General features: G+C 44.5%; 1 protein-coding gene across 3 annotated transcripts in view; it reads right to left on the minus strand.

Moving 5' to 3' along the window:
- The window catches only part of LOC106893683 (lethal(3)malignant brain tumor-like protein 3), a 44,388-nt gene extending 32,097 nt beyond the window's left edge, over window positions 1-12,291 (minus strand). Inside the window, exons 1-8 of one of the 3 annotated variants that reach the window (XM_014951854.1) lie at window positions 12,159-12,291; window positions 7,630-7,738; window positions 6,749-6,920; window positions 5,048-5,105; window positions 3,893-3,981; window positions 2,550-2,654; window positions 1,647-1,782; window positions 936-1,027 (exon numbers count right to left, since the gene is read on the minus strand). In XM_014951854.1, coding sequence (XP_014807340.1) covers window positions 936-1,027; window positions 1,647-1,782; window positions 2,550-2,654; window positions 3,893-3,981; window positions 5,048-5,105; window positions 6,749-6,920; window positions 7,630-7,691 — 714 coding nt within the window. In that variant the 5' untranslated portion in view covers window positions 7,692-7,738; window positions 12,159-12,291. The other 2 variants (XM_014951855.1, XM_014951856.1) reach the window with 2 other exon arrangements.
- Window positions 12,292-12,702: the final 411 nt, after the last annotated feature.

Consider the following 12,702-nt stretch of genomic DNA (forward strand, 5'->3'; position numbering starts at 1 on the left):
TCCTCCTGGGAGTCAACACTCCTGCTTAACTTGGTGTCATCTGCCAACTTGCTGATGATACACCCTATGTCCTTATCGAGATCATCAATAAAGACGTTAAATAGAAATGGTCCTAGCACTGAGCCCTGAGGCACACCACTAGTGACCGGCCGCCAGCTGGATTTGAATCCATTGAGCACCACTCTTTGGGACCTTCCAGTCAGCCAGTGCTTGATCCAGCAGATCACATGCCTTGCAATGATGAATATTGGCTGAGGAGAAGTGTCAGCATCAGGTCCTGTCTTATTAACGGAAAAAGTGAGAGTCTTCAAGGCAAACGGGGAACTCGGGAGCAGAGCTGAGCTGCAGAATTAGACCCTGATCCCACTGAAGTCAGGGCTCTGTCCATCCACAGCCTCAAACCCACCAGCCCATGGACTTTGTGTCATCTGAGCGACACAAAACGGGAGTGAGCGTTGCACAGGAACCCAAATTAACAACCAAAAAGAAAGCAACAGTGGGTGAAGGATGAAAAATGCTGGAGATCCACAGCCCCATAATGAATCCCACGGCGCACATGAGTATGCTGCTGGCAACCAGAAATTATTTTGGAAATGATTAAATTAGAGGAAAGTGACACTAATATCTTGACTGTAGGGACACAGCAAAACAGCCTGTTGTAATATATTTAATAAATGGCAGAGTAAATCTTTTCCTCCAGTATTAAGAAAGAAGGGAAATACAAATTCTCCTTCTCAAAAGTCAGTGACTGGGGGAAGGAAGAAAAATTGTACTAGTTTCCCATCATAAAAATAAATCACAGTGGGAAACAGCTTGCATCTGATTGTGCCATGGCTGTACCTCTGACACGAGCATATTAAAAACACGTAAATATTCTGGTCAAAACTCAGCATCAGACCTATTTCAAACATCTTGCATTCAGTACCACCACTTACAGTGCTGAGGGTCTTAAAAAGGTTTTTTGGAGCTGCCTGAGCTTTGCAATTCTTCAAATAGGAAGTCCAATTAAATTCTCCCTCCTTGAAACCTAGAAAGCGAGATAAAAAGATTGTTTTACGCGGCCCCGTTACATTCAGATTGGTTTTTCAGAAATGGAAATTACCTGGGAAGAATATGAACTTTGCATGATAACTGCCCTTCTGCAGTCTTCAGGGGTTACGCATCTCAGCTAAACCATCTCCCTCCCTCCCTCAGTATAATGTCCAATCATTAATCTGAACCTTCAAATGTTTCTAGGAAATTGAACGCAGGAAAGAAGCAAGTTCTGAAGCTCAAAGAGACTCCTTGTTTTACATGCTCATCCGATAGTTTTTAATTTGACCAAATCAATCCTTGGGAGTATCAAAAGGAAGCTGGTTTGTTCTTTTGTGCTTCACTATCTTAGTTATGTCTCTTCCCTTTAAGCCCCTCAGATTGAGTTCCACAATGAAACTGTATTAAAAACGAAACAAGCAGAGCCAGGACAACTAGTTTCTTAGTAGAATTTATGGGTTTTGTAAACCTTTTTTTTTTTTTCTCCTTACCTTTAGGAGGAAGCAGCTTATGACTCGTTTTTTCACACCAGCGATGAAACCATACTAAAAACGAAACAAGCAGTAGTTTCTTAGTAGAATTTATGGGTTTTGTAAACTTTTTTTTTTCCATACCTTTAGGAGGGAGCAGCTTATGACTCGTTTTTTCACACCAGCCAACAGGATGGATGTCTGAGGAGTCAGCGTTAACCCAGAAGTCGTAGCACTCTGGGTAACCATCAAAGTGTAATCGCATCCTGTATCCTTGTACCTATAATGAGGGGAGCTCTGATTAGCATAAAGGCTCATAAAGAAGTTAAAGAAAAACACTAATCAAACACTCTTTCCATATTTGGATTTATAGATAAAATTGAAGATCTCAGTTAATTTCTCAAAAGTCTAGTTTTATTTTTCCTCATTTACGTCTCCCAGTTTCCACGCTTTTCTTTCCTCACTTCAAACAGTTGAAAATAAAACAGCTCCTTGGGACCTCCCTGCCCTCCTGTTCCACACTCACACACATATCACTGGGCAGCAATATCTGGAGTTCAAACACAGCCCAAAAACTGTTATGTCTATACCAAATTAACACAGAACTCCTTGGGACCTCCCTGCCCTCCTGTTCCACACTCACACACATATCACTGGGCAGCAATATCTGGAGTTCAAACGCAGCCCAAAAACTGTTATGTCCATACCAAATTAACACAGATTTCACATAATCGAAGAAGCATAAAAGCATTTTGACTTGCTTATGTTTACTAAATCTTAGTGCCTAATTGCATTGTTCTTTTTTCACATTTGTTCACTGCATGCTATTAATAGGTTTATTATTCTAAGTTACAATCACAAAAATCTGAGAGTAGGATTTCAGGGATAACCTTAACCACGTGACACTATTCCTTCAGTGTCACCTTGAACTCCTCCTAACCGTTAACTAATTAAAATACTATTATTCTTATGTTCCTACTCTTTATTGAAAAAAACCACCTAAAAGTATGCAGGTATTTTGGAACCAAAGATAGGAAGAGCAACTACCTCAGCCACCGTGAGGACACAGAATCGAGAGGGGTGTTCAGGATCCAGCCCTTCCAATTTCATTCCAACTTTAAATCCATTTCGGCCTTGTGGGAATGACTGATACTGCGAGGAGGGGGAGGAAGGAAACACTTGTTTTGAATTCCAAGAGACAAAATCTATTGCAGAGAAGTCATCAGCTATCCTCGAGTTTTCAACCAGAGAAGAAAATTCTATCACTAAATGATTGCTGCTTTAATCGGCCGGCGAAGGTACAGGGATCAATAATGGCCTCATCACATATTTCACAATTACTTGTTAATCTAATGCATCTCTCAAAAACACTGACCCACGAGCCTGTTGCAATTAGCTATGAGCAAATCAGCAAATGCAGAAATGAGGTCTATTCAAAGAGAAAAGAATCCCCTTCATAGCCCAGTGCAGGAGGGCTGGCAGAAAGAAAGAGCTGGGAAATGAAAATCACTTTCCCTGTGTCAGCACGAGGTCCGTGGTCTGGACTTTCCCAAAAGGTGACTTCTCAGCTTCAAAGGGTAAAAGGGACAAGGCATGTTTGATCTGGAGTCCTTTTACACAGTCATTCCAGAAAACATTTGTGCCTTTTCATTTATTTGCAGTCTTAATCCAAGCTAAGCATTTGAAGTATAGCACAGGCTTCAAAGAAATCTGGACTGGAACTGCAAATGGTTTATTCCATCCACTGCAGTTACCTCATTTCCCTCCTGTCTCACTCTGTGAGGTGCCAACCACCTCTGGCTTTGAAGAGCTCACTGGGAGTGGAACTTTTAATGTGGGCTGATGGTCTGGAGGGCAGAAACAGCTTCATCAAGGCCAAACCCATCCTCTTCCACCACCAACACACCATGAACACAACTTCCACCCTCCCTTGTAACAGTCACGTCTCAGTGAGATGCTCCACAGCATTCACAGAGCAAACTGACTTGCAGATTTCTTCAGAGGGAGGATGGAAGGGGTGCTCTACGACCATGGGACATATGAAAGACATTAGGCTGTCCCTCTCCAGCACTACTGGGAGATTGCCTCACAGCCCATTTATCCAGAGTTATCCAAAACAGACCAAAACAGTCACTGTTTATTTCTGAGTGAGACTCAAGCAGCATTTTTTACAGCCTTGGTTTGGGCTGAGACTCACAGGGCAGACGCTTGTTTCCACAGTGCTTCAGGGCTGGAAACAAACATGTGGGGGTTTTTACTGCCTGCTTGCACCGAAACAACTCAGAAATGTAACTGCTGGCTGGAGGGTAGGCTCCAATCCTCCCCTGAGTTAGTAATTCTGTGATGCTGCCTGAGAAAAACATAGCAAGAGAGCTGAGAAAGCTGCCAACCTCTCTGAACAGTTTTAGGGGAGCAGCTGGCATCCGTTCCTCTTCTAAGTAGGAAACCCAGTTCCATCCCTTCTTCTTTCCAGGAACAGCTAAGCAATCAAAAACAAAGAGAAAAAATGAATGTTTCTCTCGGATGCCTCTGGCTCTGCCCTCTCTTCTCTTTCTCCTCCCACGTACAGGCCAAGGCTGTTTTGGTGCTGTACCCCAAGGGAGGCAGTGTCACCCAGGTTTTGAGGAAAGGGAGGAATTCCAGCAGTAGGAAAACCAGGCTCATTTCCCATTAAAAGAAATATAAATTTATGATATCGTAGGTCAAATGAATAGTGGCACCTGGATTGCCGGCAAACTGCCCGTGGAAAGCTGCCACTCTAAAGTTTGGACAAGATACAGTAACTTAAAATTGTGGAAAAGAATTCCTTCTCCTGATATTTCACAGAGGAATAAGGGGTTAGATATCAACTAAAAGACAGCACAAAGAGGCATATAATTGCAGCTGAAATAAACCTAAAACAAAACAAATGAAAAATCAAGTGAATTTCTGTTCAGTTCACAAGATTTTTATATATATATATATATATTTATATATACACAACCCTATATTTATAACCTGCTAATACCACAATGCAGCTACCAGTGCACAGATGATGAGAACACCTTGGGCAGGTGCTTGGATTCCTTCTAGTAGGACCATGATCATACACACAGAAAATTACGTTTAAATGCATATTAAAAAATCTCCCCCAGTTTCCATACACTAACTCCTTTGCGCTATGGAGTAAATTTAACCCATAGTCTATAATCAATCACATGTTGTTTACAACTTATTTTCTATTTAGCATTTGTAGTCTTGTGGCTATGGAGCTCTCCAAAGTCAATGGAAAAAAGATTGTTACTGGCTTTGGGGAGCTTTGGATCAAGCTGTCTCCTTCCAGATCCTCTCACTGTGCCCATCACGCGGGCAGATCTCCTCTATTCTTGCTAATACACTTCAGCAGACTGACTGTGGTAAGAGGGTTATGGACCTAATAAGCTATTCTGAATGTGAAATGAGCTCTACTGTCCTTTCCTCTTCTGTTTACTATTATTCACTTTATAATAGCTAGTAAAAAAAAAATCTATAAACATTAAAGAAAAGAGACTATGAGCTTAGCTCACCTTGTTTTATTGGTTTAGTGTTTCTGCGGCTTTTCATATTATTTGATTTATTCTTCTCCTAGACACAGATACGTTAAAAAAAAGTTTAGCAATATTGTTTTTTTTCCCTCCCTCCTTGATCATCTCACAATGCAGGTACAATCAGGACGTAACATGTGACTAAGAGCACTAGCATTATTTTATCTTGAATAACCCTGCAAGAACATTAGTAGGGTACGTTACATCTATAACTTCGATCCTGCAGCATCCCAAAGTGCTTTCCAAATTATTTAACATATGCTACTGAAAGTTCATTTCAATATGGCTACTGAGGAGCAGCAGAGGCCCAAAATCTCCATTACAATCCCCAGGATTTGCTTTCTGCAATGCAGGATTTACTGCTCACGTAAGCAGCCTTCCTGCAACGCTCTGCTTTCCTTTCAGAGGTTCTTACGTCCATCTCTGTCAGGGAAGGGATACAGCAAAAAAATCTCTTCTGAAGCCCCGAAGGAAGCAGAAGCTTCAAGGAACTACTGTCATAGATGAACACCCCAGAAAAGGTGGTCTCCCCGTGTCACACACACGCCGAGCCAGACTGCACCCACAGTCCTTCGATCTGCTTTGCAAACTCATGTTTAATTCACCCCGGGTTGTCATTTCTCAAAGCAAACCAAAAAAAAAGGGCAAAATCTGAAATGCAAAGCTGCCTGCCAAACGTGGCCCAGATGAGAGAGGGGGCCAGTTTCCAACCAGGAGGAGGAGAAGGGGGATGAGAGAGAATGCAAGCACTTCTGAAAACGTAGGGACTTTAAAACATCTCACACGAGCAACACGAGGAGTTAAAACTTCACGGCATCGGAAGCCTCTTGCATTCCCAACACCTTTACACGAGCAACACGAGGAGTTAAAACTGTTCGTGGCATCGGAAGCCTCTTGCATTCCCAACACCTCCTGCCCCAGCCTCTCTGCACCACAAAAGCATGTGCAATTTGTGAATTTAACTAAAATTCAGGCCTGAGATACTACACACCCAGGCTTGGGCAGAGAAGGGCCCCTGAAAGGAGGAAGATGCTTAATGCTGAGTGAAGGGAAGCTCAGGTGAGGACTGAGGCACCTCTGTTCACCCACCATTAACACTGGTTTCTGGCAGCGCAGATGCAAGTACCTAATAAAAAGCAATCAAACCCTGGGGTTTGACACTGCTCTTCGATACCGCAGAGCAGCACTTGACTGGAGTTGGATCAAGTATTTTTAGAGGCAGGTGTTTTTATGACTGTGAAATACACTCGGTGCACGGGGCTGGAACTCCACCTGGGAAGTTAAAGTGGGAAATTCTAGTTTTGACACCCCACGAGCTGCTCACCCTCAGGACTCCTCAGGCTTCACCACAGATACTCTCATTGCTGCTACAAATCAGGACCAGACCCGTTCTCCTGAGTACAGAACAACACCCCCTCCTCAGCTCCGTTTGCATCGCACAATGAAAGGTGAGATGCAGAATGTCCCTTCTCTTCACAGCTCTCTTTAAAGAAAATACAGACTCCTCAGGCTTCACCACAGATACTCTCATTGCTGCTACAAATCAGGACCAGACCCGTTCTCCTGAGTACAGAACAACACCCCCTCCTCAGCTCCGTTTGCATCGCACAATGAAAGGTGAGATGCAGAATGTCCCTTCTCTTCACAGCTCTCTTTAAAGAAAATACAGGCAACCTCATTTACCTCATCCTCATCTGCATTTTCCTCATCATCCTCAGACTCCAGAAGCAGTCTTCTCTTCCTCCTGAGACGTTTCACGGGTCTGTCAGCCTCATTCACCTGACAGCCACTGCTGGTATTAAGATTTCTACTATTTCCCCTGTTTCTGCAATCATCTGGAATGTTTCTGGTATCACTAAACATCCAAAATTGAAAACAAAAAGCAAATTAAAAGCGCAACAACACTCCTGCAGCATTCCCAGTGTCTCTGTACCTCTTCAGAATGAGGATGCCTGGGCTGAGAACCTAAAGAAGTGGAACATGTTTGCAGGATTTGCCAGATTTATCACAGAATGACATGGGGTCCGAAGGGACCTCTGGAGATCATCCAGTCCAACCCCCTGCCAAAGCAGATCCACCCAGAGCAGGTCACACAGGAATGTGTCCAGGCGGGGTTTGAATGTCTCCAGAGATGGAGACTCCAAGATATATATCTTTTAAATATCAATATCTTTTAAATATCAAAAGATATCTATCTTTTAAAAGCACTCCAAAGTACCAGCACAGCTCTCCCCACCGGAGCAGCTCGAGAGGGTTTTCAATTTTGCCTTTTTACAACTCTACAGGAAGTTAAAACATCATCTTTATCCGTAGGATGGAGGTCAACCAGCATTTCCTTAGGCTGGGAGGAGAAATGAGGATGGAGCTCTGAGTGGAGCCTTCCTCTGTGGGCACAGGAGCCTCAAGGGTGACAGGAAGGCCCCTGGCAGAGCTCGATGGTGGCCCAGCCACGGTATCACTCGCTCTGAGGATTTCATTCTACTCACATCAACACGTGGCTCTAACCCTGTGTTCCCTTTAAACATTTTCTAACACAGACCAGGAAGAATCTGGGGTTTCTTTACCTGTCCCTGTGCTGCTGGGAGCCTGTTTGAGTATAAAACTTTCCATTCTCAGAGCAATCCATTTGCTCAAAGGTTTGGAAAACGCAGCAGGGGAGATCGTCTCTGAGGGCTGTGGAAGCAAAGAGAAAGACAACTGTTAAATTCAAATGCTGAAACTTTGTATTTTTAAACACCTTGCATGCAATTAGTTCTGCCCAAGTCCTTTACAAACTTTCATTAAGTGACCCTCAATATCCCAGTGTGAGGGAAGTAATTATTAACTGTGTGCTGGTACATAGAAAAAGTACCATCTCATTACAGGAAAAAACCCACCCTTTTATCTATAATATTTTAATTTTGGATAAACCCTGCCCCCTGTAAAAGTGACAAAGGAGGATATAATCTCTAGGCTATAACCAGGACAGAGTTACAAATCTTTTTCTATTTCTTTATTCCTAGTAACCCTCTAACTGGAAAGACAAATGTCAAACAAGTCCATCTCATTTGGATACTTTTAATACTGTTGGTTAAGTTTAAATTAAACTTCAGCCTTTATATATACTTCATACATACAAAAATCCTCCATAGGCAGCCTCTAAAAGTAGCACATTATTGATGGGAGAGCAGAAACAATTATTTCTACATCTAGCAAGGGATGTATATCAATCTTTCATTTGAATGAAAAGCATGAAAATGTAAGGAATAACTCCAATATATAATTTATGTTTACTTTCTCCTATGATTTGCGTTCTTCCTAGTGCAAATTACTTCCTGTTTAATATTTTAACAGAACACAATTGGGGTGGTCCTCGTTGCCAGGGATCTAAATTATCCTGATGCACGCTTTGCTCAAGTGACCTGTCGTGCAAATTGTGCAAGGGGCCTCCCCCATATACATCACTCCTGTTCTGCATTTAGTGGCGCCGTTTGTGTACACTGGTTTGATCAAACAATTTTTGGAATGCACTGCTAAACACCTCAAAAGAAAAACCAGAACCCCCCCCCCCCACATCACACAGTCCGCAACGTTGAGGTATGAGTCACTTTGCTTTTTGTGTCGAGCCATTTTCACAGTCTCCTCAGCAGCTTGTTCTCATTCTGCTAAGACGACCTGATATTTTTCATGTGCATTTGACTGTTCCCTATAGCCCAGTCGGGATGTCTGATGGCCCTGGCTGGAACTGGGCAGAGAGTCTTCTCTACAAGCACACGTGCCTGCTCGTATCACAACTTCAATCCTCTCCCTGTGCCAACAGGGACCAATGATTCATAGAATCATAGAATGGTCTAGGTTGGAAGAGACCCTTGGGATCATCGAGTCCAACCATCTCCCCTACTCTACAAAGTCCTCCCCTACACCATGTCCCTCAGCACTGCATCTAAACGGCCCTTAAACACAGCCAGGGATGGGGACTCCACCCCCTCCCTGGGCAGCCTGTTCCAATGCCCGACCACTCTTTGGGTGAAAAATTCTTTCCTAATGTTCAATCTAAACCCACCCTGTTGGAGCTTGAAGCCGTTCCCTCTCGTTCTGTCACTAATTACCTGGGAGAAGAGACCAGCACCAACCTCTCTACAGTGTCCTTTCACGTAGTTGTAGAGAGTGATGAGGTCTCCCCTCAGCCTCCTCTTCCTCACACTAAACAGCCCCAACTCCCTCAGCCACTCCTCATACGATTTGTTTTCCAGCCCCCTCACTAGTTTCGTTGCCCTCCTCTGCACTCACTCCAGCACCTCCAGATCTCTCTTGTGTTGAGGTGCCCAAAACTGGACACAATACTCCAGGTGTGGCCTCACCAGTGCTGAGTACAGGGGCACAATCACCTCCCTACTTCTGCTGGTCACACTAGAGATTCCAGGCAGAGAAAAGACAAAAGAGGGAAAACTTGCAAGAACCGAGAGCGCTAAAAGAGCTCTGCCCAATTAGAAGTCACACTGATCTATGGAATACATGTGGACTAAACAAGTGTGAAAAATTCTTAGTGCTGAGGTGTCCACGTAAGAGCTGGTTCTTCGCCTGAGGGATTGACATCTCCTCAGCTCACAAAGACGAGGAGAATGACCCACCATCAGCAGGAGCATAAGCGAATGCCTGTAAGTGTAAGTGACTCTGCAGAGCTTACAGTGAAATCTGAGATGAGAAAAGCCAGCAGGAAGACAGGTAGAAAGCATTCCTACCTGAAACCAGAAATAGTTCCATCAAAATCCTAGGGAAAGCCAACTGGGAGAAGCTTGTCCAGGCTGGCAACAGCAGGAGAGATCATTCTCTCCTCAAAAAAGAAGTTGTCCCCATAGGGATGTGTGACTTCAGTGCTGGAGCCCTGCCCTGACTAGAGATCCAGCGTCGCTAACAGACCTGGCACAAAGAGTTAACGTCCTTTTAATTACTCCACTGGGATGTTCTGGTGGTGTCAAAGACAAGGTGGCACCCAACAGGCTCCATCTGCTGCCCCGTGGTGCCTCTGTGTCCCAAGCTAATTCTCAAGTCCCCTGCCACCACCTGAGAAGATCTGTTCCAGTACCAGGTGTCAGACAAACCTACCAAGGGCTCCCTGTGCCACAGCCACACGCTGGCACCTTTAACCAAGAGCATCTTTAAAATATGACCTTGCGCTGGAGACAGCTAATGGTCCTCTAGGGATGAGAGCTCCTAATTGGCATCGCTCCCCAGCGCTGGTCTCCATTAGTACTCTCTGGAAGACACTCAGGCATATCTGGGAGGGAGCTCTACTGAAACAGCGAGGAATTTAATCAAACTAGTGAGGGGCAATGGCTTCAAGCTGGAGGGGAACAGATTTAGACTGGAGATGAGGAGGGGGTTCTTTACTGTGAGGGTGGTGGAGCACTGGAACAGGTTGCCCAGGGAGGTGGTTGAGGCCCCTTCCCTGGAGATATTCAAGGTGAGGCTCGATGAGGCCCTGGGCAACCTGGTCTAGTTGGGGGTGTCCCTGCTGACTGCGGGGGGGTCGGACTAGATGGCCTTTGGAGGTCCCTTCCGGCCTGGACAATTCTATGATTCTATGATTCTATGATTTACCAACCACAGTGAGGCTGCCCAGCTTAACTGAGTGGTGTGGAACGGAAGAGCTCAGTGGTGAACATACACATATTTTGGTTTGAGCTACTGGTTTCTTGGTAAACAGAGTAAGAACAGGGCTGCAAAGAACAGAGATATTTCTTCTCCATTACACTGACGTGCACGTCCAGTAACATGCACATTATCCTGCTAAAAGAGTTTTTCAATTGGAAACCTCAAAACCTTTATGGCTAATGGTGTAACTCTTGGCACGAGCCAGGTTAGAGGAGCTTCTCAAGGATGGTCTTGCAAAGAGAACACTCCTGGGGATTCGTCCAGGTTGGCACAGCACTGTGCCATCCACTGCAACCAGGGGAAGGAATAACACTGGAGACTCCCGTTGCCCAAGGGCAGCCACTGAGGGCACAGCTATACCAGTAAAGTGTGGTTCCCAGCATGGTTCAGGAGTTGGCATGGAGCTGAGATGCTGCCCAGTGGGAGCGATCACTGTTTTGGAGGCTGAGAGCATTTCATAAGATGTATTTATCAGACCATTCTGGCCTCAAAGCCCCAAACCTGTTTTGGAGGCTGAGAGCGTTTAATAAGATGTATTTGATCAGACCATTCTGGCCTCAAAGCCCCAAACCAGGTTTAATAGAGACACAGACTTAACTGCTGTCACAGAATCACAGAATCTTAGTGGGAGAGACACAGACTTAAATGCTGTCACAGAATCACAGAATCACAGAATCTTAGTGGTTGGAAGGGACCTCCGAGATCATCGAGTCCAACCACAAAAAACAAAACAAAACAAAACAAAACAAAACAAAAAACACAACAAAACCCAATGAAAAAAAAACAACAAAAAAAAACCCCACAACCACCACAAAAACAACAAACCCAAAACCACCACCCACCAACTAAACCCCACACCCACAACCCCACATACTACACCCCACCACAAACCAGTAATCTTGGGCACTAGAGCATGCCCTGAAGAGCCACGTCTACACGTTTCTTAAATCCCTCCAGGGATGGTGACTCCACCACCTCCCTGGGCAGGCTGTTCCTGGGCCTGACCACTCTTTCAGTAAAGTAATTCTTCCCAATATCTAATCTGAATCTCTCATGACAAGTAAACCATGGGCACTAAGGAGAAACATCGATGCCATTGCTGAGCCACCACCCTGGAGAGAAGGGGCTCCAACTTCCCAGAATCAGCAGTTAAAGAGATGCCAGGATGTCAGTTAAAACTCAGCAGGAGAGGGATGTTTGACTACATCCCCAAATCTCGTTGATGTAACCACACTTACCTCCTGCAAAAGCGAGCACAGCGCAGGCGCCGGGCACTATTATGACTAGGCAGTAATTACATTCACTATAAATACTCCTAAAACATTCCAAATCATACAGTGACTCACCCCAAGGTGCTGTGCCAGGGAGCACCACGCTCCTGAAATGCACGTTTCAGTCAGACCCACTCCTAGAAGCTTTTTCAGAAACTGTATATTCTCTTCCACAGCAAAAAGCTCACCTTCCACAGCAGGGCTAGAGGCAGCGTTGGGAGCAGCAGGAGCAAAGCTGGTTGGGCTGGCATTTACTGCTGAAAGAGGTTTTATGGCTTCTGCTTCTACTTCAGGAATGATTTCTAGCAGTCCAAACTCATTGAAACGGAACTGCAGGTAACAGAAGAAAGCAAGAGAATAAGCAGCAGTAAAAGGGCTAGGAAGGGGGACAGGAAGGAATATAGGATTCCCTGAGGAGCAGTGAGGTGTGGGACAAAAAGAAATGGCTGTACATACCTTAAAAAGCATTAAAAATAAGTAGCAACAAAAGTGAGAAACATCCAACACAACTCATCTTCAAAACACATCAATGCCCCCCCCCAAAACCCCAATGATGTGGGTTTTTTTGTCAATGAAGGAAAACAGCATTAATTCTCCCTGCTTTGGTTGCGCCTCCCTTGTAAAATATGGACCTCTGATAAACCCATCACAATAAATACCCTCAGAAAAGCATTTTGCCTGCTCTGACAGTTCCAATTCATCCAACAAAGCACAATTGCCTTTACTGCAGTT

Source organism: Calidris pugnax, unplaced genomic scaffold (assembly GCF_001431845.1).
Source record: "Calidris pugnax isolate Ruff unplaced genomic scaffold, ASM143184v1 scaffold166, whole genome shotgun sequence".
In the NCBI taxonomy this organism is placed as follows: domain Eukaryota; kingdom Metazoa; phylum Chordata; class Aves; order Charadriiformes; family Scolopacidae; genus Calidris; species Calidris pugnax.